This window comes from Grus americana, chromosome 12, assembly GCF_028858705.1.
Source record: "Grus americana isolate bGruAme1 chromosome 12, bGruAme1.mat, whole genome shotgun sequence".
NCBI classification, from domain to species: Eukaryota; Metazoa; Chordata; class Aves; order Gruiformes; family Gruidae; genus Grus; species Grus americana.
In genome coordinates, this window is record NC_072863.1 from 21,524,018 (window position 1) to 21,550,932 (window position 26,915).

A 26,915-nucleotide genomic window follows, 5' to 3' on the forward strand; every position below is an offset into this window, starting at 1 on the left:
ATGAAAAGAAAGGGGCTCTTTTGGAAGTAGCAGCATCAGACCTCCAGCCCCACTGCCAGAGACCCCCAAACGATGAGACGAAGCCCTTGCAAGCGTTCGCATCAAATGGCATCTCGGTATGGTCCAGCGCCGGCTCTGGGGCATGACCAAGGAGAGGACCGAAAATCCTCGGGCGATAGCAGTTGGTAAGAGCGGTGCGCTGGGGAGGACGAGGGTTTCCTTGCTCCGGTTCCTGGGCTCAGCTACCAGCCAGGTCATCACCCTCGTGTGGTCCTGCCTGCGAGCGGGCGACGCCGCGGCGAGACCCAAGGGCATCACGGGGCGCAGAGGAAGCACGAAGGAGACGGTGGCAATGCCAAAACCAGAGAAGACGATGCACAAACCGCTCCCCTTCGTACCGGAGCATCCTTTCAGCTCTTAATCTTGCCAACTGAAGGATTTCCATCCGGATGGTCTAAACCCTCAGCTTATGGCAAGTCTAGGCTGCAAAACTAGGGAAAAATAGGTATTTATCAAAAAAAAACCCCGAACCCCAAAAACCAACCCCAAAGTTATAAGGGAGGGAGCTGGGGTCCCCACGGCCGGCACCGGGGCCGATCGTGCGGAGCGGGGCGGAGCGGGGCGGAGGCGGTGGCGGAGGGGGCACATGCGCCGTGCGCGCACTGCGGAGCGGCGCGGAGAGGCGCGCAGAGACGCGCAGCGGAGCCCGCGGTGGCCGCCGCAACCCTGCACAGCCCCGCGGGGCCGCCGCGGAGAGACCCCCCCCCACTCCCGCACCCCCACCCGCGAAACCGGCGGAGGTGAGCGGGGGAGGGATGCGGGAATGACGCGGCACGGGGAAAGTGGGGGGTCCCGGCCCCCCCATGTGTGAGCTTGCACGGGGGGGGGGACACCCCCCCCCATCGCGGGGCATCGGGGAGGCGCTTTGCAGCCTTTTTATTGGGGTCCCCCGTGACTTTGCATCCATTGCGGGGGGCATCCTTGCGTGGAGGGGACCCCCCACCGCTCTGCATCTTTGCGTGTTGGTTGGGGGGGGGGGGGGGGTGTCCGGGCCGCTTTGCATCCTTGCGTGGGGAGGGGGGGGCTCCACTGCTTTGCACCCCTGCATGGAGGGTCCGGGCCGCTTTGCGTTCCCGTGTCGCAGGGGTGTCCCCCCATAGCTTTGCATCCCTGCGTGGTGGGGGGTGCGTGGCGCTTGGCATCTCGCGCTGGGAGGGGGTTGTCCGAGCTGCTTTGTATCCTGGGGGGGGGGGGGTGTCCCCCTCATCACTTTGCACGTATTCATCGGGGTGGGGGTGGGGGGTCTCCACCTTTGCATGGAGGGGAGGGAGTCAGGCTGCTCTGCGCCTTTTCATCGGGGAGGGGGGGTCCCCAAACCACTTAGCACCTTTGCATCGGTGCTCTGGGCCTCTGTGCAGCCTCGCGGGGTGGGGGACGTTGCTTTGCATCTTGTATGGGGGAATCCTGGCAGCTTTACAACCTTGCAAGGGTGGGGTGGGGGGGGTGAGGTCTCTTTGCACCCTTGCATGGCGTGGGGGTGCTGTCACTTTGCATTGCTGCACGGAGAGGGGGGCACCTGGCTGCTTTGCACTCTTCCACTTGCGGGGGGGGCATCACTTTACATCCTTGCATCTTGGAGAGGGAGGGTCCACCACTGCTTTTCATTTTTACATCATCGTGGAGGATAAGCTGGGCCTGCAGTCGCCTGTGCAGGGAGAGGCACCTATAGGCAGCGTAGGGCAGGGCTCAGCCCCCCCTGGCTGGGGAATGGGGGGGGCATGGGGGGGGCTGGGCTGCTACAGCCTGGTGTGAGGCTGGGGAAGCAGAAGGGACAGGGCCAAGCAGGGCAGAAGCCTGGTGGCACCTGCCACACATACCCCCCCCAGCCCAGGGACCTCCTTGGGGTTGGGAACCGCCCCCCCCAGTGACCCCCCCAGCCCCGGGCACAGCCGCAGGCAGGTACACACCCCCCAGGAGTGCAGAGCCTGGGCCTCCACGCTCCGTGATTCAGCTGCTTGCAGGGAGCTTTAATTTTATTGCTTAAAACTCGAGTTCTTGCTGCCTCGTGGTGGTGTCAGCGTGATAAAATACCTATGGATTAAGATGCTTTTTAGTGTAGTTTGTGGCTGCTTTGTCTGCGGCTGCCTGGCGTGGAGCAGCCAGCTGCCGGATACGAGCGCAGGACCTGGATGTATGGGCAGATCGGCAATGGCAGAATTAATAATTAATCTTCAAAAACTTCAGTGTGCCAAGGCACACCCCTCATTCCCTGCATCGCCTTGCCTGGATTTTAAAGAGGTTGCTAGTTTAATTTAAAAAATACAAAACAAACCAAAGAAAAAGGTGTTTTGATGGCATTTCTGTATCTCAGTAGCGTTCCCCGTGACAGGTTGAACAGCTTGGTGATTAGGGGAGGTTGAAGGCAGCATCGGTCCAGCAAAACTCCATCTGGCAGCTAGAAGGTTAACGTGCACCACGGTCTTCTGTCACGAGCGCAGGGCACGCCAAGGGCTCTTACACATAACGCCTGTGATGCAACTTAGACCCCAAATGTCCGCTCCTTTCCTGAGGAGCTGAAGCCCACAGAGAAAACTCGAGATGAAGCATATTTTGCTTTGAGCTGTCATCTCCCTTGGCCCAGTTCTGAACCAGAGATGCTCATCCTCCATTTTATGGTGGATGACAAATCAGCTGCAGATGCCAAGATCTTGACAAGTTACGAACAACAGCCCTCAAGCCAAAAAGTGTTAAAATAAAAAAAGAGCAAGAATGTTTTTGCAGAGCTGCTCATCCAAAAAGCCACCCTCTGAGCTACGCCCCACGGGCGAGAGGCGCAGCGTTTTGCACGTCTCTGAGCAGAGGGGATGCAACCGGCTCCCAGGCAGGAGCTGCCCCCGTTCCCTCAGGTCCCACCGGGATTTTTGCAGGGCTGCACGTACAGCACCGGCGGGCACAGCAGCACCGTCAGCCGTGGAAGGGACTGCCTGGACACACGGCTGGCTGGGAAGCGCTCGGTGGCCAGAGACGCTGGTCCTGCGGCTCTTCCCAAAGGCAGCAAGCGCCGGGTTTCCAGAAAGACCCTTGCTGCTTGCTGAGGGTTTCCTGAGTTCATCAAAGCGCCTTCTATATTGGGGAGAATAAGGCCGGTTTGTTCAGCAGCGTCCTGCTCGCGCAAACCGCCAGCGAGCGAGAGAGATCCTTCTGTTAATGAGCTGAGCACAAAAAGGGGGGAAAAAATGTCATTGAAGATTTTCCTTTGGTGATAAAGACTCATTAAAAACAACACATGATTCCCGGGCCAGTGGGGATCTTTTCCAGCCAAAACAGAGCCGGGATTTGTGCTGCTGTTCCCACCGCCCCATCCCCTGACTCCTCCGAAGATCAAGGCAGGCATCCCGGCTCCCAGGCGGTCCTAGCGCAGGAGCCACGCACGGAGCAGCCGAAGGATGACGGAGGAGGATCACACGTAGTTCCATCCGCACCTTTTTTCCCCCCACCCCTTTCTCCATTCGGCATTAGAGTATTGGGGCGTTGCGTTTGCATGGATTTGGTTTGTACGCGAGGCAGAGATGAAGCCAGAAGGTGGTGGTGGTGCCAGGTCTGTCTGGGAGCTGGCAGCACCTTCTGTGGGATGGGAAGGACCTGATGAAATGGCCCTCAGCTCCCTGACCAGCACCGGGGGGGCACTGAGGGCTCCCCGTTTCTGAGACGAAACAACTGAACCAAAACCTGCATCAACTAAACCCCAAGGAAAACAACTGCCTGAAAATCCACTTGCCAACGTACAGTGTTTACTAGTCGCATACCTGTAAAGAAACATCACATAGATTAAAAAACCATTAAGGGGCCCATTTGTTTTAAACCAGACGCGCAGCAGGACGAGCTTTTTATACTAACCCCAAGGCAGCGAGGCAGTTGCATTTATGGCATCCTCCTAAGCAGGCTTTTTGGCGAAGGCTGGTGTTGCGGAGCCCAGCCTTCAGAGGTGTTGGTGATTTAGAGGCAATTTAGGCAAGTGCTGTTCCTAGAGCTGAAACATTTTGCAGTAAAAAGGGGGGGAAAAAAAAAATACTGTGACATTTACTAATAAAACTCTTCAGGAATATTTTTAGCTGTGATTTAACGTTATGTTGCACTTTGCTGTGAAGCGTTCGTTCGCTGAAGCCTCCTGGCAGTTGTTAGCCGTGGTGGAGCTGCCTTTGGCTGAGTTAGCAGAGGAGGAAAGCTGCAGATGGACCGGAGGAGAGATGTAGGCAGCACTCCCAGCCCAGGCGGGCAACGTGCCTTCCCGCTGGGGCACAGGTCACCGATTCGGCCCCAGCACAGGGAGCGATGCAGCTCTGTCCCAGGGCCAGCCAGACGTCCAGCTCCCTCCTCCCTTTGGCTGGAGGGCCTGACCCTTTCCCTGCAGTCGCAGCTCAGCCCCAATCCGTTCCTGGCTGACAGCAAATATTCCTCTGTGCCACCCAGGATCAGGGCTGAGACCTCACAACTCATTTCACATGTGCTGCGGGAGCAGCGTGCCCACAGCCCTGGCTTCCAGCCTCCCCCGAGCCGATAGCCCACAGATGGGGACCAGAAGCAGCATCACACATCCCAGGGCTTTTCAGTCCCCAAGGCGTTTTGCTGCCCGATGCTTCGCCGCGAGATGCGTTAGCCCTTCTCGCTCGGGATGGGGCTGGGATGCTCTCCGTGGCCCCAGACTGTTTGTAAAGCCAGGCTCCCTCTGGATGCGGAGGTCTCAAGGAGCGCGCAGGCAGTGGCATTGCTTCTCCCACGCTCATCAGCCTCAGTGCAATCATGAGAATTTACTCTCCCTGAAGGTCTGCCCTCCGGTTTATTTTAAGCAAGGGGAATGCTTGAGATCCAGCCGGTTTTAATATATTTAATTAACCTTTGGACAATAGCTCTGGAGTGATTATCAGCTTCACACAAAGCAGTGACATTTGTCATGCTGGTAGTGTTCACAGTCATTTGGGCTAGCAACAAATTAAAAAGTGGTCGCAGATGCATTTCATAAATTAGAGCAACGAGTCCTCGCGGTGCAGATCACGCTCCATTTTGTGTGAAGTAAATCAGCAGATCTGGTCCAGCTCTAGCAAGCAGGTTTCTCTGCCTCGCAAAGAGCCGCCTGCACAGTTTCTGCTTGTTGATTATTATTTTTTTTTTCCTGAGACGCCAAAGCTTCAGCCCCTACAGGCTCCAGACTCTGCTCTCCCTCCCGAGGCTGTTGATGGCCCACATCAGCCAACCATCGGAGGCTGAGCAGCAGGAGGTTGGGGCCACCTGAGCCAGAGGTTGCCCCTCGACCATGAGGCAGCTGCCGGCGGCCCTGTCTGTCCTCTGCAGGTTTGTCCTGTTGCTCCTTGAACCCTCCTGCACCCATTTCCAGCACGCTTCGTGGCAGAGCTCCACGAATCAACAGCTGAAAGCCTTCTGCTTTTGCAGCTACCACTTATTTCTGTCTGCTCGGTAACGCTGCACGCCCCAGGGATCCTTCCCAGCCCTCCCCTGTACCAGATCCCTCCTGCCAAACTCCACAGGACAAGCTCCTCCAGGCACCTGCGAGCCCAGCTGAGTGTCACCTCCACCTCTTCTCCTTTTCCTGACTCCAGAGTCAGCTTTTTTTTTCCCCCCCTCTCCTCTTTTCAGTATTTCAGGACTGCCTCGCACCTCCCTCTCCATCCTGCCCCCGCAGCCCTTCCCCACCTCGCCGTTCCCAGGGTGCCCGTGCCAGAACACGGGATGCTGTCCTGAACAGGCATTGCGAGGTCTGGCACTTCTTGTGCTTTTGATATTCATTTGTAAACTTTTTTTGTCTGTTGTTCAAGGATAATAGATTTTTCAGTATACCACTTTGGGGTTTTTTTGCACTACTCTGGCTCCTGGCGTCCAACCAAAGCTTTTGCTCCCTTGCAAAAGCCTCCAGTTCCTGGCAGCGTCTGGTCCTCGGAGCTCAGCAGCACCCTGGGGAGCCCAATTCGGGTAAGAGCTTTGATTGCAGGGGCTGAGCAAACAGACTGCCCCCAAAGCTTGGCCCAGAACTGAGCTTAGCTGCAGGGGCTGCCCCAGACCCCCCGGTTTTTAGGCGTTTGGCCGCGCTCACTGCACACTTACCCACGTTCTCCCCAAATCCAAGCTCGGGGTTTGTCTTGGCTGTCTGACACACGGTGAAGTAGGTTTCCCTTGGCCGCCGTGTACAAGCTCAGCCGGTTGGGTGCCGTGCTTCGATGCCTTCACGCAAGATATTGAAGATACCTCGATGGCCGATTTGTTTTTGCAAGCCAGAGGTGTGCAACGTGGGCATCCTTCCCAGCCCAGCTCTGCTCATCTCTGCCACGGCTCCGTTCCCAATCCAGGTTTCTCCTGCAGGGAGCACTCAGCCCCAGAAAGCAACCCCCAAAATTGCCTTCTGGCCCACCGAAGGAGGGTGACGGCAGCGGAACTTCTCTCTCCTCTCTCATGCAATACGAAGCAGGGCACTGGGGCTGAGACCGCAAGTATCGGGCACTTACCAAACCAAACGTCTGTCTTGGGGATTAGCCAGCACCCGAGAAACGTGTTGTCACCCAACCTGTCCCTCCTCGCAGGGCCATCCAGAGCACGCATGATCCTTCAGGCCGCTTTGGACCCCACCGCAGGGATCCAGCTTGGCTTTGCAAGTCACGGCTCAATCCCCTGCCCAGTGGGAGAGGGCGAGGGGGTTTGGGGTGCAGTGGAGGTGAGGAAACAGTTGCGTACATGAAAAGCTACTGCAAAGAATATAAGGAGCAACGGCTGCACGTGAAACTCCATTTTTTGGACCCTCTTACAAAACAAGAGCTGCTTTTCTACCCCTGATGGACCCCAAGGACTTAAGCTGCCAGATGTGATGGCTGCCGAGATGAAGGATGACATCTGGAAGGAGCCAGCTGTAGGGGTCACCTGTCATCTGCAAACGGCGCTGCCAGGCTGCTCTGCAGGGCCGGCGGGGTGGCAGTCCTGCTCCGGGGCAGCACCCACCCTCCAGCCCTCTTCTGCTCTTCTCCTCCATGGGCTGGGAAAGCGAGGGCTGCTCTTCCCTGGCACCAGCACCTTCGGGGTTGGGATGTTGCGGTCAGTTCACTGATTGTTCCTTGGGAGCAATCGGCTTCTTAGGGCAGAAGATAAAGCTCATTTCTGGTCTCATCACCTCCCCCGCCCGGGCACCCCAGCTGATCTTTGCTCAGGCAGCAGCGAGCTGGGCACGGTTCCCTTCCAAGCTCCTTTGCTTGGTTTGGAAATCAGGTGGGAGGCTGCACCTCTGCAAGCTGATGCCCACCTTGGGTAGGATGCAGCAGGCGTCGGGGCGGATTTGGGGCTGTGGGGAATGCTCATTGCGGGCCGGAGGAAGCCGTGAGCTGCCCCTGCTAGGCAGAGCGATGGCAAGGAATGGGGCCAAGCAGCCCGACGCGTCTCCCAGAGCACAGGCAGCTCCGGGAGGTCAGCGCCGCCGCACCGGCGGGATGCCGAGCAGGTTTGACAGACGCGTTATGGAAACCACAACGTGCTACCCCAGGAAGCAGCTACGCGCTGTGGAGAAGCGGGCGCTTCGTGGTTACCAGCGGCGAGTCTCTCCGTGGCCAGACAGCTGAGGCTGTCACCACTGCCTTTCGCCTGCGACGACGCTTCCCAGTACAGCAAGGTTTAGAATTATCAACTCTTCCAGCAGTCGGGAGAGAAGAGGAGCGATGGGAGAGCCCCCGCAGTGCGCCTTCCCCCCAGGAAGCCCCTGGCCAGTCCCGCTCCTGCCTTCCACCTCCAGGAAATTCCTGCTGAGTTTGTGGCTCCAGTTTCCCCCCTCCTGCAGCCTGACGTTATCCCACTGAGGGCTCCTCGCTTCCGCTCAGAAGACAACAAAGCCTCATGGATTTTAGTTCATGTAGAACCACAGACTGGTTTGGGTGGGAAGGGACCTCCCAGCCCATCCAGTTCCAACCCCCTGCCATGGGCAGGGACACCCTCCACCAGCCCAGGTTGCCCAAAGCCCCATCCAACCTGGCCTTGAACACTGCCAGGGAGCCAGGGGCAGCCACAGCTTCTCTGGGCAACCTGTGCCAGGGCCTCAGGAAGGCTCAAGTCATCGCAAGAAGGTTTGGCTGGCTGAGGTTGTACACTTGAGCACCCCCACCCACGGAGCAGCCAGCACCTCAAGAAACTGGGACCGTCACCTGAGAAATAAATGGGAGAAGCCAACCTTGCCGAGGGCGGTCGGAAATGCCTCTGTAACCACCTAAACCTGAGCGGGGCTTTGAAGACGAAGCATCACCGGGGCTTGCACCGTTATCCACCGCCAGCGAGGACAGACACGCATACCCCGAGCGCGGAGGACTTTAGGAACTCCTTTTCGCACCCTCCACGCCAGAGCAGCCGTTTCGCAGCAGAGCCCAGCGCAGGGCTGCTTGGGCAGGCTCGCACACCTTCCGCCAAACCTGGAGCAACCCGGCGAGGTGGAAAACCCTTCCCGATGTCCAAGCCGAGCACCGACACCAGACACCCCACCTGCGCTGGCTCGAGTCTCCCCCCCAGCAGCACTGATGTAACCCCCCCGCTGCTCCCGCCCCAGCTCTGCTCTTGCAGGACAAGGTGGCTGCAGCGCACATTAAGCGAGCGCTGCGAGCAAGGTCCTGCCCTTGCCGGGGTGCAGCGGGGCTGGCAGCCATGGGGGGAACCCAGGGTGACCCCAGCACAGGAGCTCACCATCACCACCCCCCCCCAGAGCTGGCAAAGCGCAGGCAGAGCGGGCAGCAGGGGCTGCTGGCAGCCCCGGGCGCACCCAGAATGAAGCAACCAGGAGGCAGGAGCCAAAGGGGAGGGGAACAAAGACAAGGCTGCGACACAGGTCCAGCCCCCACCCTGAAGATCATGCCAAACTCAGGACTTGCCCTCAGCACCCACCCAAGGGACCCACCTGGAGCAGGAGCTTCTTGCAGAGGCGAGGTCCAGCAGGGCTGGGGGCCAGCAGCATCCTTCAGGGAAGGACTGGTACCCCCAGCTGAGCCTAAATAACCTCCTGGGCCCGTGGGTGGGGTGTGGGTGCCAGGTGAGGCTGCTCAGGGCCATCAAGGGCTAGTAGCCCCCTTGGGAAGATGGTGATTTGGCCCTGCAGCCGCCCAGATGTGGCTTTACTGGTTGCATGGCAATGCCCAGCTGGGCTGTACTGGGGGTGCCACAGCGGTCACTGCCGAGCCTGGTGCACGCTGTGCGTTGGCGGTGGCCCGCGGTGCTGAGCACTGAGGTGGGGTCCGGTATGGCCATACGGATGGAAGAAATCCATGAATTGCTCTTGGCCAAACTCTGTCCCTGTTTGAGCTTGTCCCCCTTGCACCAGGGAGTCACCTCCGTGCCCGGCAGGTCCCAGCTCCTGGGAGCCCTTTCTTGAGGACCTGTCACCCAAATCAACCCCTGGAAGGCTTGGAAATTACCCAAAACACCAGCACGAGCAGGAGCAGCGCTGGGCATAACTGAGCATCCCTTTGCTGGGGCTCAGGCCAAGCCACCAGCACTCAGGATTTGTGCACAGCCCCTTGGTAGGTGTGAGCAAGACGCCGGCGAGGACAGAAATGAAGTTGGTGTCTGTGGGGTCTCGTGTAGCCCATCCCCACCCAGAGCGTTGTGGTCCCCTGAGTCAGGACAGACCATGAGATCATGGGTTTTGGGTCAGAAGTTGGGTTTTCAACCCAGAAGTCGGAGGTTTCGTGCCGCTGGTGCACGAGGGATGCTGTTAGAGCAGGTTGAGATAGCACTTGTCGCGGGAAGGGATGGCAGGGGTCTCTAATCCCCGTGCTCCTGTTAGCAGCCATTAATTGGGGACGTTAAAAAGCAGCTTCTCCCATGACTCGGCCAAAGTTGCCTGTCCCGACTACCCTAGCCTAAACGTGTGTGCCTAATTCCTCCGTGGTTTCTTCTGCTGCAAGCTCGGGACTTTTTTGGGGGGATTGAAGGGATCTTTCTTCTCCATGGACCCTCTCCCATGGCACGGTCTCAAACGCTGTTATCAGACCACACACACCTTCTGCCCCTCTTCAAGTCTGTCCCTGCTGGGAAGAGTTTCAGACCACGAATCCGTTTTGTCTTCATTCCCCTCTGGGGTCCCCATGGGGGACGGAGGTGCTGGTGGCCCTGATTCCTCCCGGGTCCTCTGCGTGGGGACAAAAAGCCCTGGGTGCCGGTGGCTGTGTCCCAGGTGATGCTGAGAATGGCTCTTTGTTCCCTGCTTCTAATTGCTGGCCCCAAGAAGCTCGTTAACTGCTCTGCCCTGCGCCCTCCCATCCCTGCAGCCGCCAGTCGGGGGGGGGGGGGGAACCCTCCATGGGAACGTGCTGGGGCTCAGCCTCTGGGTGTGGATTTTGGGGTGATACATAAAACCGTCTCAGAACAAGCTTGGGGTGAAGCTGCCAGCGTCGCTCATCTCTTTAGGCAGCCCGGGGAGGGGTCAGGGGGGTGCGCAGAAAGCGGGGTTGTACGTGGCCGGAGCAGATGTCCATCAGCAGGTATCCAGAGCATCCCCTGCAAACTCCGTCACAGTTTTCTCAGCTGAAAAATAACCAGCTGGCACAAGACTTTTGGTTGTTTTGGGAGGCAGGGATTGTACCAGCCCCGCCATCCATGTGCGGTGGCTTTCGGAAGCGCCGGGGGACGTGCGGTTTGTTCTGAGCCTCAAGGGGGGTTCAGGGCTGGGGTCCTTCCCACGGTACCCCGATCGCCCCGGGCAGAGCGGAGCCCAGCCATTCACCACCCCCCCCCATACAGACAGATCTGGGAGCACAATCAGCCCTTTGGGAAGCTCGATATTAATGATTTAGAAACAATTTTTGGACTCTTTCATGGAAGGAGCTTGCATTTGCATTTGAAAACTGTGGAGGAGTTGGCGGTGCTGGGGGGGGGACGGGAGCACTGGCCGGGTTCTATCAATGGGAAACTGTTCTGTCTAACGCTGCCGGGGCCAAAAAATGTGAACTCTGCAGATTTCTGTCTGTTCATGGTCAGAATTGCTGGCTCCGTTGTTGGTGCCCGGCTGTTCGGCTCCCAGCTATTAACGGCTCTGCTCGGAAGCTGGTTTCTCCTTCGCTGCCAAAGCAGAGCGGGGTTTTGTGAAAGATGGGGTGGAAGGGGGGTGCTGGGATGTGAAACGGGGATTTGGCCCGCTGTATTTGGGAAGGCCGTTTGTGCTCTCCAGTCCTTATGAGCCCAGGATCCAATCTGTGGTGTTTTCATTGCTAAAGCCATCAGTTTGCCTTTGCACTGGGTGTGGAGCTGAGACCTGACGCACTCATGTTATGGAAGCCCCCCTTGTGCAAGCCTGCGGGGTCACCGGCTGCTTTGTGCCTGTCCGTGTCCCAGTCCCAGGCTGAGCGCCTGGAGACACCACCGTGGTTCATAAATTCTCCTTTTTTTTCCTCCTTTCTCGCCCTGTTCCACGCCACTCGCCCTTTACACCAGCGGGGTAGCCTGCCCCCAGCACCCCCCACCCCACTGTCCGTCACTGCCAGCACCCATGGGTGCTCTCACTGGAGATAAGGCTGGTGGGTGCGGGCATCTCCCTACATCTCCCTGAGCCCCGTAGAACATGAACCATCCCCGGTTCAGGTGGGGCCGGCGGCGGAGCAGTGGGCACGCAGGGACGCTGCGGAGAACAGGGGCGAGCCGGCCGCGGCAGCTTGCCTCGGTGGAGTGTGTGCACAAAGAAAACCCCGGAGAGCTTTGCACTGAGCTGGAAATAATGACATTACAAGCGCTTGCTCGCTTCTGGCCGCTGTTTGGGTCGGATGAGGCTTTTCGGGGCCAGCTGAAGGGCTGCAGCACGTGGGAGTTTGCTCCTGGCCTGAGCTCAGCGCTGGGAAGGTAAGTGGGAAAGGCTCCCCGCGCACGGCGGCTTGTCAGCAGAGCACGAGGGTGGGGACAGGGCCCTGGCATGGTCCTCACCTCCATCCTGGCATCCGTGTACTCGCCGGCATCCGGAGGTTTGCACCCGCGGAATGTCCCCTGCGCGGCAAAGCCCTGCTGCATCCTGCTGTGGGAAGGATGAGTCCCCTGAGCAGAGAGCAGAGGGCGTGGGGAGAAAACATAGGCAAATGGCAAAAGCTGTGTGTTTTCTTTTTTCTTTTTTTTTTTTTTCTTTCTTTCTCCTTTGCCCAGGAGAGGCGTGAGGGCTCGCCAGCAGCATGCCGCTGGTGAAGAGGAATATTGAGCCCCGGCACCTATGCCGGGGGGCTCTTCCCGAGGGGGTGACGAGTGAGCTGGAGTGTGTCACCAACAGCACGCTGGCTGCCATCATCAAGCAGCTGGGCAGCCTCAGTAAGTCACTGCAGGGCGAACCCGGTGTGGGATGGGGCGGTGGGATGCTGGGGGGATGCTGGGGGGACGCTGCGGTCGCTTGCTCCGGTTCCAAGCATGAACGGGGGGCTACGTGAGAGCTGTGCAGGCTGCAGCCACCCCTTGTTCAGTGGGAATTAGCCGACTAATAAAAAAAGGAGGATGCTCAGGGCTAAGCCCAAAGTGGGGACTCGGTGATAGCTTTAAGACCTGTTTTCCTGCCATAGCCGGTCTGTGCAGCGGGGGACAGAAAGCCTTCGCAAGCCGCTTGCTTCTTGACTTGGCCAGAAATAGGAAGGTCAGGCAAAGATTAAAAAAACCCCAACCTATTCTTTTTAACCTTAGAGCTTTATGTGAAAGAGAGGTCTATATAAAAGGTCTGAATTCTCTGCTGTCTTCCTGCCCTGGGACTGATTTCGGCGGAAAAGGGGCGGACGAGAGCCCTGCACGCGCAATTGTGAAGGTTTAATGGGGGCAACCTCTTTCATTGCTGAATATCGACTTAAAATAGGGCGAGAAGCACAGGCTCTTCAGGGCTCCCCCTGGTTTTGTGTCCCCCCCCAGAACCAGATTCTTCCCTAAAATACTCCCAGAAAAATAAACCCTCTATTTAGGGAGCTGCTGGAAGCACGGTGGCTGGCATGAGCAGCACCCATGGGTGCTCAGGCCATTGGCTACCTCGTCCAGGGGCAAAGGAAATCAAATACAAATGACTGAGCTGGGCAACAGGCCGAGCAGATGTCAAAAGCACCTTGGTCTCAGGAGCTGTTCGATACGCGGGTTTGGAGGAAACCCTGAGGAGCTGAGGGGATGGGTGCTGGGACGGGTGCTGGGACGGGATGGGTGCTGGGACGGGATGGGTGCTGTAGCCTGCAGGTGTCAGCAATGCTCAGCCCGCCACCCCGCTCAGACCTGTGATAATAATAGCCCTAATGAAAAGCTATCGGGGTGATGCACTGAGTCCTGCAGGAAAATAACCGCTAAAGCGAAACAAATCACGGCTTCTCCCTGCTGTGGCGCTCTCCCCGCTGCCCTGCTCTCGGTTTTCCACAGGTCATGGTGTGTGGGGGTAGTTTTGTGGCTGCATCTGTCCTGGTAGATCCAAAGGGGTTTTGGGGCACAGACCACAACGGCTCCATGCCTCCCACGGGTACCGCTCTCACCAAAAAGGATGCTGGTGTGCAGAGGAGGGGGCAGGAGAAGGGTGGGTGGTTTGTGCTCCCCTCCCTCCATGCAGCGCTTTGCCAGGTCTGGGAGAGGATGAGGCTTAGCTCCCAAAAAGCCGCGGCTGGGGAGAGAGCCCTCACGGAGCCGTGCGGTCCAGGGGACGGGCTGGGAGAGGGCTGCCTGCCGCTGCTGCCCGTGACGGGCGCGCGTTGCCCTCTGCCAGGCCGGCACGCGGAGGACATCTTCGGCGAGCTGTTCAACGAAGCCAACAGTTTCTACATGCGGATGAACTCGCTGCAGGAGAGGGTGGACCTGCTGGTCATCAAGGTGACGCAGCTGGACTCCACCGTGGAGGAAGGTGAGGGGCTGGGGCTATTTTGGGGTGACGGCTGGGTGCAAGCGGGTGGGAGACACGTGCTCGGGTCACCCCTACATCCCATCTTCTTCCCATGCCCCCAGTTTCGCTGCAAGACATCAACATGCGGAAAGCCTTCAAGAGCTCCACGGTGCAGAACCAGCAGGTTGTGTCTCGCAACTCCATCCCCAACCCGGTGATGGAGATGTACCAGCGCTGCGACAAGCCCCCGCCGCTCAACATCCTCACGCCCTACAGGTAGGGCGGCCGGCGCATCGCTCCTTGGGGGGACGGAGGGGGTCCCGGGGGGCCCTTTCCAGGAGGGGCACATGGGGGTGTACCCCGTTTGCTGCTTGACGAGGGCAGAGGCTGTTTGCTCCGGTTGCTGTGCCACCACCCCCGTTGCACAGGATGCTTGGGATGAGTGACTCCACGCAGTGGTACTGTAGGTAGTAACTGCTCTGTTGGACATGTTCATGGTTGGGCAACAGCTTATAGCCGTGATCGTATCAAACTCCCTGTGCAGGGGAAGGAGGGTCTTCTCCTGTGGCTGATAACCCCCTCTCCTCCTTCCTGAACCCCCCAGGGATGACAAAAAGGATGGCCTCAAGTTCTACACCGACCCCTCCTACTTCTTCAACTTATGGAAAGAGAAGATGTTGCAGGCGACAGAAGACAAGAGAAAGGAGAAGCGCAGGCAGAAGGTAATGGGCAGGCGGGGGACATCGGGTGCTCCCCCGCCATTGCGGTGGGTGCGTCTCGTGGGGCTGGGCGATGCTCCCCAGGTACCACTCATGGTCCAGAGGAGCCGGGCTGGAGACGGAGCCGCAGCCTGTGTGTGTCCCCAGGAGCAGCGGCTGGTGGAGGACTCCACCCGGGAGGTGAAGAAAGTGAGGAAAGCCCGCAACCGGCGCCTGGAGTGGAACATGATGGCGTATGATAAAGAGTTCCGACCCGATAACAGGTTCTCACCATCCCCCTATCACATGGCGTCATCGGAAGGATCACTGTCCCCTGATAATAGGCAGGTTTTACCTACTACGTGTTTAGCTCCCTGGCTCTCCTTTGCTTTTCTCTTCTTCTCCGTCTTTGGGGGACACGCTGCCCGCAGCAGGGTTGGGGTGATGAGCCGTAAACCCATGGTAGCTTCATGGACAGCTGGTGCCCCCGGGGCCGCATCCTGAACCTCAGGAGCAGCCTTGGTGTTGGGATAAAGTCAGAGCACTTTCCATTTAGCAGCCAAGGGAAGAGGCTGGTCCAGCTGCGTTGGTGTCCTCCTCCCCTCCGCTATCTCTCTGCTTTCTTGTACACCTGTATTTCTGTGGCCATTTTTTGTTTGGTTTTCTCAACCCCAAAATACCCCCAAACGCACGTCCCCCCCCCAATCCCTCCACCCAGCCAACCCACCTCCCAGGAGTACGACCGTTGGGTTTTCCTGTGCTGTAGATCTTATGCGTCGGACGCAGCCGACCACTCGTACCCAGCGAGCCCCAACCACCCCGCGCAGCTGCTGGCCCCGGCGTCCCACCTGGCCCCGGCGGAGCACAAGGAGGGGGTGCTGCCAGCCGCCCCCCCCCAGGAGCACGTCTACCGCCCGGTGCCAGCGGCAGGCAGCCGGCAGAACAGCCTCAACCGCCTCCAGCAGCCCCACGCGCCGCAGCCCCCCGAGGCTATCCTCAACGGGCCGAGACCTCACCTAGTCAAGGATTACGGGTAGGGCTTCAGCCTGCCTCGCCTCTCCCGGTGGAGGGATGCCCAGGGTCAGGGGGGGCTTGGTGGGGGGTTGATGTAGCAGGGAGAGCCCTTCTGTGCAGCCACCGTGGTCTGAAACTGCTGGTGAGCCCCGAGGCCAAATCCGTTGGGAGAACTTTTGGGGTAACCTCATCCCAGATAAGGGGACAAGGCAGATGGAGGGAGTCGTTCTCCCTGGGCAGGCTGGCTGCCGTCCCACCACCGCGCGCCCCATAGCCCATCCTGCTGGCAGAGCACCCCCACCGCCATGACCCCGGGACAGAGCCTACGCGGGGGGCCAGAGCAAACCAAGCCACAGCTCGGACGGTCCTTGCCTGGGATGGGTGGTGGGTTGCAGTCGTTCCTCGTGCCGCTGACATGGCTTTGCCCTCCCGTTGCAGCCCGCAGCCGGTGCCGATGGCAGAATACTTCGTGCCGCCTGCCCCGCCGCCCCCGCCGCCCGTCATCCCCTCTGCGCAGACCGCCTTCGACAGCCCCATCTCGGCTCCCCCCGCGCTGGCCCCCGGCTCGGCAGCCCCCGCCTCCTACGCGCCCTCGCCGCCTCCCGCTCCCCCTGGCCCCTACTCCGCTTCCCCACCACAGGCCGGCCCCATGGGACCCCCGGTGGCACCCCCACCACCGCCACCGGGGCCCCCCGCCATCACCGCCTCGCCGGCACACTCGGCGTCGCCGCCGGCCCCCGCTGTGGAGCCCCGGAAGCCGCAGATCCCGCTGATGCCCATGAGCGATGCCCGGAGCGACCTCCTGGCAGCCATCCGCAGGGGTGAGCGGGGGGGTGGCGGCAGCGGAAAGGTGGGGGACGGGTCCCCAGTGCTGCCACCACGATAGGGAAATACCTCTTGGCATAGAGTTGGGTGGCGTTGGCTTCGTTGAGTGCAAGATGAGCCCTGGGTGGCCAGGTGATGCGTGAAGATGGTGGCACCCAGGTGGGACCTGGGGAGGGAAAGAAATGCAGTGCGGGGAGTTAGAAGGAGGTGGGAAACCCATCACCGGAGGTGGGACATGACCGGGGATGACTGGCAGCTCTTGTGCCCATGGCCTCCTTCCAGGCTGCGGCAGACAATGTGCTCCAAGGTCTCTCCAGTTTCCCCTTTCTGCAAATCTCCAGGTCAAATGACAGATTTAACCTTAAAGAAGGTTCAACCTTTTCAGGTCAAGTGAAAGCGGAGGAGGAGCTTTGTTCTATTATATAGCTTTATAATCGCATGCATCGCATTATTATCTCACGTAGCTTTATAATTGTGTCCATCCTCCTGCGAGGGGGCTGCAGCCATCTGGTTTCAGCCAATACTTTTAGCCGGGGGGGATGCTGCCCATTGGGTGCACCCATAGGTGCTGGGCATGTTGCCCCTAAAGCCTTCCCCCCTTCCCTACTGCAGGAATCCAACTCCGGAAAGTTCAGGAGCAATGGGAACAAGAGGCCAAAAAAGAGCCCGTGGGCAACGACGTGGCAACGATCCTGTCGCGCCGGATCGCCGTGGAGTACAGCGAGTCCGACGACGACTCCGAGCTGGACGATAACGAGTGGTCGGACTGAGGGGCCCTGGGGCTGGGCTGGCGCGGAGCTCCCCGGCTCCATACCAGGTGTGTATAGGCGCCTTCCCCAACGTCGATGCCAACAAGCGCGGGCGGCCCCGCTCATTCAGGAGCTTTGCTTTTACACCATGTTGAAAACCCTTCAGGCAGCGGCAGCAGCACTGGTAGGATACACCTCGGAGGCAGTGAGACCAGAAATGAGCAGCACCTTCACATTTAATGACTTCAAAAATGCTCTAAAAGCAGGTTAATAGGATTACTCCAGATTTACACCTGGAGCAAGACCAGAGACTGGCTCTGAGTGTGCTTTGCTAGAGAAGGGAGACCCAGAGGCAGTAGTGCTTTTTCAGCTAGTTGTTAAACGTGTTAAGGAGAAGCTCCTGGAGAAGAACCCTGATTGCACAGCTGGTGTCACCACGGGCACGCAGGGGTGGCCGTGCACCGGCTTTGGGGATGCTCTGCTGCCTGCATTTGTAGGATCTGTAGGATTTGTGGGCAGGAGCTCCCTTCCCCACAGAGCAATGCACTGCGTTTTGCGGCAGTTGCACAGGGATGGTCACCATCGTGCTGTCGCTCCTTGGAGAAGACCAAGGTGTTGGTGACCTGAGCCTGTTTCTAGCCTTAGGACCAGTTTTCTGGGAGAAAAGCGTGAAGGCAAGCCTTGTGCAGCTGGCAGGGAGACACAGCGCTTGTCCAGGCTTTGAAAGGTGCAACGTGCGCTCTCCTTGGGGGGGTGGACAGGGCTGTCGGTGTCCAAGGAGCTCCCCCAAGCCCAACTCTCCTTGGCCTAAGTGCTACACCATTTCAGTGTTATTTGGAAAAAAAAAAAATTAATTAGACAAAATGCTGCTTTTAGGAAAACTCTCAACTTGCACTCAACAGCCCCACAAACTGCGCCCGTACAATTGAGATCGGCTGGGACCCGGGCACTAATCCCTCGGGTCTGATCCTGCCCCATCCCTTACCCCAGAGACGGGCACTGACGGGGGAGCCTGGAGAGCTGCGCCCCCACCACGGTGCTGGAAATCTCAGTTTGCTCATCAAAATAGAGCTTGATTCATTGAAGGCTTGTCACACAGCTACGAAGGGAGGAGGCACGGGAAGGCAGAGTGGTGGGGTGGGGAATACTGAAAATATCAGTCAGGAGTAAGAGCCTGCAGAGAGCTGGGAGAGGTTCCCCACCAGCAGAAAATGGGCCAGGACCAGCCATGGACTTGCCCGACACAGTGTCCTGAGGTCTTCTCTTGTGTTCCCATATGCCACGAGTCCATGAATGGGGGAAAACTGAGTCCCCACGTCACACATCTCTTCTGGGGAGAAGCTGGACTCTGAGCCCACCTCCCCAGCAGCCATGTACGTGATGGCTACAAAAGTAGGATTTTGAGTCTCTAGGAGTGACCAGGCCTGTAAAGGAGGTGGGAGGATATCACTGGGACCCAAAAGGCTCAAAGGCTGATGCTTAAATTCACCCTGAGAAACGCTGATGTTGAACAATGCCCCAAGTATCTGCTCATTTTTCCCCTGATGAGAAACCCTTCCTGGCAAGATGCGATGAACCCCCTGCCCAGCTGCTGAGAAACGCCCCCAGGAGCCCCCCGCTTCTCTTGACTGACACAAAATGATCTCTCATCCCTTGGATGTGACGCCTCCTGCATCTCCTCATCTGGGCTGCGAGCCGTGGTGCTGAGTCAGGGGCTCGATCGGAAGAGCAGCGTGGAGGTGGGAGAGGGCAAGGGTGGTTGGGAAGGGTTTGGCAGGGGGAGAGCAACGCCTGCTTGGCGCTGGCACTCACATCCCTGCCGTTGGCCACGTCCCTGGGTTTGGCCCCTCTTTCCTTAGGGAAAGCTCCCCTTGACTTCAGCAGGACCGATTGTCAGAGCAGGAACTGCACATAAAAACCTCGGGTTTAACCCCAGAATTCCCAATCTCAGCAGTGCTGATGCCGTTGAAGCTGCTTGGGCGCTCATCCCACTCTGCCTGTGGAGGGGCAGCCTCTCCCAGCGTGAGGAAGACCCAGCAGTATGGGATTAGCTGTACGGATCAATCCCGGTTCCTACGTCAGCCTCCTGGGAGGCTGGTGGGGAGGCTCCATGCCTCCTGTTTGACCAAGGTCCTGCTGCGGGCAGGCAGGGCAGGGCAGGACAGGGCAGGGCAGGGCAGGCAAGAAGCTGCAGAGCAATAGCACGCATGGAATAGCTCATCTCCAAAACCCAAGGAAACAGGATTGACCAAAGGAGGCAGGAAGACATAGTGTCCTGCAGGTGACCAAGAAGTTCCTGGTCACCGGGAGCTTTCACTGCTGGCGTTGACCCTTTGAGGTGCAGAGAACCAGCTGCAAAAGCTTTCAGCCAAAACCTGGCAGAGGGCCCCTGCCATGCCCACAACAGGCTTTCCTTGGCAAGGCAGCTGGGGCTTGACCTGGAGCAAGATCAGAAGAAATTCTTGTAAAAATTCAGAGTAACATTTAAGAGTCACCTGGTAGTATTTGTTGTGGAGTGTTATTAATATAGATGCACTTGTGATACTGTTTGTATGTAAAGAAAAATTGGGTTTATGTGGATAATTGAGAAAGGGTAACGACCCTTTGTAAGAGGGAGACCAGGAGAAGGCTGTCAGAGCTGTTGTTACCTGTTGGGGTGGTCGAAGGGCTGCAGAGTAGGCTGCAGGGACCCAGGTGGGGCTCGGGCAGAGCTGGTGAGTCCCACCAGCACATGAAAGCAGGGAAGGGGCTCTGGCTCGTCCTTCGGTCTGTGACTGCCCTGATTCTGGGAAGCTGGGCTGATCCTGGTGGGAACTGGACAGGAGCCAAGTGCCCCTAAAAAACTGGGTCCCTTCTTTTCATGCACTAGTCGCGTTATGTGTATCACATGAAACTGTGATAATTCTGGTAGGACTCCATTAGCATGTGGTGGGTCAGGATTGTCCCTGTAGCCTTCCACTTCCCTGTCACCTCACAGCAACTTTGCTATGCTTGGGATTGGCAGCAGTCAACCCGTGCTACTATCAGGGTCAATGCCGTTGCATGGCAAAGCGCTCGACAATCATGGAATTCAAACCTTGCCTGCCCTGTGCATGGGTCACATCTGCAGAGCGGATGCACAGCTGGGAACCTCAGGGCTGCAGGGAGCAAGGCTCACCCTCATTTCCTCGTGCTTTTACGCTCTTACACCATCCTCTCCTCTTTGGACATCCCAGCACATCCTCCCCACTTGTGTTCTGCTTAAGGAAATTCCCGGCCCCTGATATCACAAGCCCATTTCACATGCTCAACTCCAAAGCAGGTCAGCAGGACCAAAACCTCCTGGCACTGCCCATTGCTTGAAGACATCATGATCCAGCTCTTCCAAGGATCTGAACAGCCTCAGCTCCACTGAAGCTGTCTTGATACCAGGGATGGGGCCGATCCACAGGTAGCCTCTCCCCAGTGAGATGTCTACATCAGAGCTTATTGCTCAGGTTTCTTGTGTAGCTGGTGGAGAAGTAGGTTGTATAGTCAACGTGGGCTGCAGACACCCATTTCTGGTCTGATCGTGGTGCACCTTGCTCTTCCCAACTCTCTGCTGACAGCACCACAAGGCAGGCAAGCACGTGGTAGCACTGAGAGCCCAAATCTCATCATACAGCCGTTCCTGCAAGGCCAGCTCTGCTGGCAGGCCAACATCCTCAGTGCCTTTTCTTGAGGGACTCAGCCATGTTTGAGAATGGCTATCTTTATTTTTAGGTGCATTCATCTATATTTTTAGGTGCATTCATGTATGGTTTTTTGCCCAGGTGACCTACGAAGTCCAACACACGTGACACCAACTCCTTGGTTGGTCTGGGTTAGCTCTGCTGGAATTGGTTGTGCCATACTAATTAACACTGGCTGTCTGACCCATATGCTCACACTCAATATTTTGTACACGTGTGCCTATTTCCGTATACTCTTCCAAAAGTAGGCCATGCTGCATTACACAACCTGAAATGCTCAAATTCCCATGTGGGCCGATATAAAAGTGAATATTTAAATATTTTATCTAGCATGGCAGCCATTAAAAATACAATCCGGGTCACAGATGATTGAATTTCTCCTCTCTCAAGTGTACCAAAAGTGGGCTGAGGAGATTCTCCTGTACATTAAGGTATCATGTTCCATGCTAAAATATTTCAGTGGCGTTTCATTGCCAACAGATAATCACAGAGTGCCAAACATTTAATGAGCCCAACCGATCTCCTGAGAGTTCCTCTCTCCATTTTATCTGCTTTCTTTCTCCTACTTGCCAATTTATGGGCAGAGATTAAAAATAATAAAGATGACTGCCAACAGGGGGAAGTATATTCTGTGCGCATACAAACGAATTGGGCCAGAATCAGAAGAGTAAATAAGCCAGTTTGGTTCTGCTTAGAGATACTAACAGAAGGCTATAGTCCTTGAGGTCCATCGGGAACCTCTTGGACATCTCTGATTTATCTGAAAAGGGACATTATGGGGACCACCGTGCCCATGGTACACCAGTCGTTGCCTGTGAGGGCTACATTGGGTGTGAAGTCTGGTCTTACTCAAGTTTCATGAAGGTTGGTGGATGTCTAGCAGTGTTCACATCCCAGCATTGCACCTCCATTTTGAGTGAACATTGGAGCTGGCTGTTGGTGCTGGTGGCTTTTAGAGGATCAGTGTCATGAAGGAAGAAGGAGGGATTGGGTAGTTTCTAACTTTCCACCCTGGGCAGAGATGTAGGGAGGAGCAAGCATCACATCCTACAAGAGCTCCTGCTTTGGCAGCTATTTTATCCAGCGAAGGTTTTATTCTGATGACAAGTGTAAGGCTGAACACAGCTTCTCCAGAGAGCTCCCTTCACATAAAAGCCCTCAGATTTCCTCCCAGCGATCTTTCCATCTCTACCTCCCTTTCAAGACACCCAACAGCCTGAACAGAAGCTTTGCAGACTCCCTTGGGAACAGAACCTGAATTAACACCCCATCTTTAATGATAAATGGAAGTTTTGCTTGGAGGGAGGCAGGTTGTAGCACTGGAGGTGGTAATTTTGGTGGGTGCTTTCCAGAGGGACATGGCCAGCAGGAGAACCATGCCATTTCCTTGTGGCTGGACCACAGAGAGCAACGGGAAGCACTCCCCACCGCAGGGTTGCTGGCAAAGGGAGCACAGGCTGTTCTTTTCACCATGACTCCTGTTTTTCTGTAGTAGTAGTTGTTATTTAGGGGTAAGGTTTTCTTGACTGGCATGTCACTTTACAGATTAAAAAAAATAAAAAAAAAAAGAGGGCAAGGACTCTGTCCTGAGGAGTTTACAGTTTACAGCAAAGACCATATAACCTGCACTGCACTTTAGAAGCCTCAAATGCTCGCTTACCCATTAATTCACCCTCAACTGGGCAGCAGCACCTTGAGGACTGTTGTCCCTTCCTTAGGTGACCCCATGACCTACACCACAACCGCATCTCCCCCACCCTGCAGCAGTGGGGCTCTCCTGCCCCTCCACTGTCCCCACGCAAAAGTGCCTGAGCAAAGTACCGGAGCACCAAGAATGCTGGGTTTGTCTCTGAATGGGTCGCCATGCCCTCAGGATGGTCCCCACACATCACACGGGGCTATGCTCCTCCAGGATGACCATGCACATGACAGAAAGTCTGCCCAGGTGCACCACTGCAGCAGCTGCATACACTTAGAACTGCCCATGCAATTCATGAGATGCCCTCCTAGATACTAGAAAGTGTCCTCCTTCAGGCACTTATACTCAAGCCTAGACTTTGACTCTCCAGAAGATTGAAATACTTCAAAGGGTTGGTTTTTTTGTGAATCTGATCTTCCTTTAACAAACCCCAGATTTTCTAGGATCCCTTGCTGAAGCTCCACTTTGTCCAGGTGAGAGTTGCACCTCCATTTTGCTAGGGGAGGGAAGGAGAAAAAACCAACCCACAGTCAAGAACTTCAGCAAGGGGTTTGCCCCAAAGCCTTCAGTACCCTGCCCACAGGCAGGGTGGGAGGAGGACACTGGGATGTTCCCAAAGGACACCATCCTGGTGGCATCACTAGGCTGAGGCAGACCCTGCGGCAAGGGATGGGCTCTTGCTGTGTGAAATCCCCAGGCAAGACCTGGATGGGACATGCTTGGCCACGGTGTCCCCTGAAGGCAATGTTGATGTGACATCAATATTAATGACTGTCTTACATTGGTACAGGGCCCCGAGGTCACAGACGTCTCCATAGCACTACGTGATGGTAGATCGCTGATGCTTCGCCCTCCCATGGGCATCTCTCCAATAGATATCTTCCCACAGGTGTCACCTTCAGAGCAGCACCCAGAGGTCCCTCTGTAGCCTTTTGCTCTTAGCAGAAACAGAAATCTGCTGTCGATGGTTGCATTTGAGGGCTCGCAAGCCCGTGTCCGTGTGAAATGAGCCTTTCCCTGCACACCTCTCCCACCGTGGCAGTGGCGCTGGGCTGGCCCTGGGGAGCTTCCAACCCAATGGTAGTTCTAGCACTTAGCTGTGTAGAAAGTATTAGGAGTGCAAAGAGGAGGAAACAAAATAGAAAGAAAATAACCTGGTGTTTTAGGTTGGTTAGGGTCCCACCACTCCGTACAAGAATATCCTCAGGTAGGTAAAGCCTGCTGCAGAGCAACAAAGGGCAACAGGTAGAATAAACCTGTCCTCCACGCGTGCGTTGGACTAAAGCGCAAAGCATGGGATTGAGTTGTGGCGGAAAGGAGTTGAGTGAGATCTCAGGGAAAGCTTTCTCAAGGTGACGATGGAGAAACTCTGATACAGGTCACAGAGGCTCTACCGTGGGAGGTCTTTGAGAAGTAGTGAGACACCAGAGAGGAGCGCTGTCCATGACCCTGCGTTGGGCCAGGGGATGGTAGAGGTGCCCAGAGGACATCTCTTCCAACATGGCATGTTTGCAGTTCTGCCTCACCCCCTCCTTCAGGCTTGCAGCACCCCTACTTGTGGATCTGTCCCAGCAGATTACAGCCCCAAAGCATTGCCCACCAGCGCTCTCCATTAGCTTTGTAGCCCTTTTTCTGGTTTTGATGTTGACCCTCAAATACACTAAAGATAAAGTGTACTGCAGGATAAACACCTGCCAGGGAAGGATGTGACCCAACTGCAGAAAAGCAGGAGGCACAGCTGTTACTGCTGTATTTCAATAGTTAGAAGGCAGCAGCTCCAGCAACCTGCTCCTCCAGACCATTCATGGTCCACAGACTGCAGTGTGTAAACCATGCTGGTACATTAAAGTCAATAATTTAAAAGTTACTCTTTGATTTAGGGTAGCTCAGTTGAGGAATCTAAAAACAACCACCACCCCAAAAAAACCCCAAACAACTAAAAAAAACCCAAAAAACAACTTACATGTGATTTCCAGGAGGAAGATGCACTCGGTCTCCTTCACCTTGACCAAAAGTGAGACCCAGCATTGCTTCTCAGCTAGCCACCAAAAAATGGAGCAGCTGTCACCATAACCAGTTTCAAAAATCCATTCCTGAGAAACCAGTGTTTAAGAACAGAACAAGCAACACCTCAGCCCACAGCACAACAAGGAGATAGTTCTCCTGCTACCATAGGAAGTGCTTTTGCCCCTGAAGGCCCCACCCCAACTCAAGTGTTTCAAATCCCATTGATTTTCACCTGTTCCTGGTGCTTGTTGAGGCCTGATGCCTCAACTGGGAACACTTACTCCATGGAAAGTCACTTCTTGCCATGAAAAAACCAGCCATAAAATTCTTGCGTTAGAAACAAAGTGGGCTTTGAGCCTCATGACGTTAGTGTGATGGACACTGAGGAGCTGCTGATTTCCCGCTGGCAGCAGGCGCATCTTTGGCACAGTCCTGCCAGCTCTCCAAAAATTATACTGTTAGGAGCATCAACATCCTCCCTTACCACCACCACCACCACCACCAAAGTTATTTTTATACTGAGATGTTTCAGGTCTACTTTTAGTTCTGGCCAGTTTTCCACAAATGGGGCCGCTCTTTGTGGTGCTTTTCATCTTGGATCAGAGCAGGTTAGGAAAAAGAAAGGAAATCCCCACCAAAAAACCCCCCTTTTTTTCTCTGAAATGCATTTTTAGGAGCATTTCAGGGCTGATGGCTCCTCATCTTAATGGACTTCCTTAATTTTGGGGCTTGCCCGGAGGAATGTGAAACAGGGTATCCCCGACATGAGTTTGGGTTGGTGCTGAAGCGCTGCTGGCACTTTCCTCCCCTCTGCTTTTGGCTTGGTGGTGTCAAACGTGGGGCTCGGGTCCAGTGTTCCCGTTGGGAGAGCAGTGGGGCCGCAGCAGCGTGGCAGCTCCTCACTGACACAAGTGCCTTTTTTGGAGGTCCCCATTGCATGGCCAAGGAGCACGGGGCTTCACGGGCAGGTGGGCTCGTCGAGCTGGGGAGGGGCAGAGCATTTCCAAGCATTTCTGATGCTCGGCCTGTCCTCACCTGGGTGGAAACCTGGACCTGCCCAGACCCCGAGGTATCCACTGGGATTCCTCTTTCCCCGCGCACGGGGTTTTACACCCGTGGCTGTGCAGGGGTAGTTTTGGGAGCAGCTTTTACTCCAGTCTTGGCCAACCCAAGGACAACTTGCATGGGGACAGTTTCAGAAAGGACACGGTGGAGCTGCAGGGAGGGGACAAACCCCGTCACCACTTAGCTGTGGGACATGCACGTGCTGGTGGGTTTGCTCCGGCGTGTGCACATTGCTGCTGCCACGGGACAAGCATTCAGGCTGGAGAACCTTCCTCTTCCTCCTCCTGCCCCAGGGCCATTGGGGCAATGCCAGCTGCTGCAGCAGGACAGGACCCACCTCGCTGCCAGGTTTCCGTCACCTTCAGGAGCACGAGCACCTCTGCGTGAGGCAGGAGGATTATTTTGGGGGGCATTGAAGGCAGGTGAGGATCATCTCCTGTGCCCTGCTCCCGGCAGCCCAGGGATCAAGGCTAGCCCAGGCTGGGCTGGGAGCCCCTCGGACATCCCCAAAACCCCTCTGCACTACCCAAACTCAGTAGCTCTGAGGTAGGGAGACCCCCAAGGGCACTGGGATGACATCTGTGAGCGGCCAGCTCGAGCTGAGGATTTTAAAAGCAGTTTTTGCCCCTGTTGGCACCGGCCGTCCATAGATGCAGCCTGGAGCTAGGGCTGGGGCCGCTCTTTATGGAGGTTGGCTCCAGCTCTGCAGCGGTGGGGACAGGGAGGTGCCAGCCTGGTGGCACCTTGCAAGTTGGCTTCCCAGGGTGCTCAGCATCGGTGGGGCTGCCCCGATGCTCCTGCCAAAGGCTCATTTTTAAATAGCGGCAGAAGTATTACCTGTATTTCCTTTGACTTGCCGTTTGATAGAAGCAGCTGATGGGAGATGGGCGTCTCTCCCATGGGAGGGTCACCCATTACAGGCCACACCTTGATTTCCATTATTATATAGCTGACATTAAAAAAGAAGATGTTCACTGTCTAAAGGGGTCTTTTAACCATGTGCACTTAGTCAATAGGTGAGTAGATGTTGCTGCTTGTATCTATCTACCGTACCCAGTTGCTACGTGTGAACAAGTGTATTTCTCCCCAGTGTTGTGGGTTCTGCCTGTCGTGACACGATGATGGAAAGGTAGGGACTACGTCGGTCACAGCACGAGCTTTCTTCTGTACAGTGTAGAGAGGAAACCTGGAACGATCTGAAGCACCGCTTGTAACTACATTTGTTCAAAAAAAATGTCATCTTGATCCCAAACTGTTGACACTTTATGCATGTGCTAATTAAAAAAAAAAAAAATTAATAAAGATTTTAAG

The 26,915-nt window shown here is 56.3% G+C and overlaps 1 protein-coding gene across 4 annotated transcripts; it reads left to right on the forward strand.

The window, feature by feature from the left end:
• Nucleotides 1–640: 640 nt before the first annotated feature.
• LOC129211982 (actin-binding protein WASF3-like) lies at nt 641–26,915 on the forward strand. Of its 4 annotated transcripts, XM_054839874.1 has the most exons (10): nt 666–800; nt 12,157–12,315; nt 13,724–13,858; nt 13,960–14,113; nt 14,442–14,559; nt 14,704–14,879; nt 15,302–15,568; nt 15,988–16,370; nt 16,987–17,191; nt 24,509–26,915. In XM_054839874.1, exons 2-9 carry the CDS (start codon nt 12,183–12,185, stop codon nt 17,142–17,144), a joined length of 1,524 nt encoding a protein of 507 aa, XP_054695849.1. In that variant the 5' UTR covers nt 666–800; nt 12,157–12,182; the 3' UTR covers nt 17,145–17,191; nt 24,509–26,915. The 4 variants fall into 4 exon arrangements, with proteins under 4 accessions (XP_054695847.1, XP_054695849.1, XP_054695850.1 ...); XM_054839872.1 differs by having other exon boundaries at nt 641–800; nt 16,987–26,915; XM_054839875.1 differs by having other exon boundaries at nt 14,704–14,819; nt 16,987–26,915.

Coding starts and splice junctions, on each gene's coding strand:
- LOC129211982 (XM_054839872.1), top strand. CDS start 12,183: ATGCCGCTGGTGAAGAGGAATATTGAGCCCCGGCACCTATGCCGGGGG. Junction 14,114..14,441: donor AACATCCTCACGCCCTACAG/GTAGGGCGGCCG, acceptor TGAACCCCCCAG/GGATGACAAAAAGGATGGCC. Junction 16,371..16,986: donor CCTGGCAGCCATCCGCAGGG/GTGAGCGGGGGG, acceptor TCCCTACTGCAG/GAATCCAACTCCGGAAAGTT.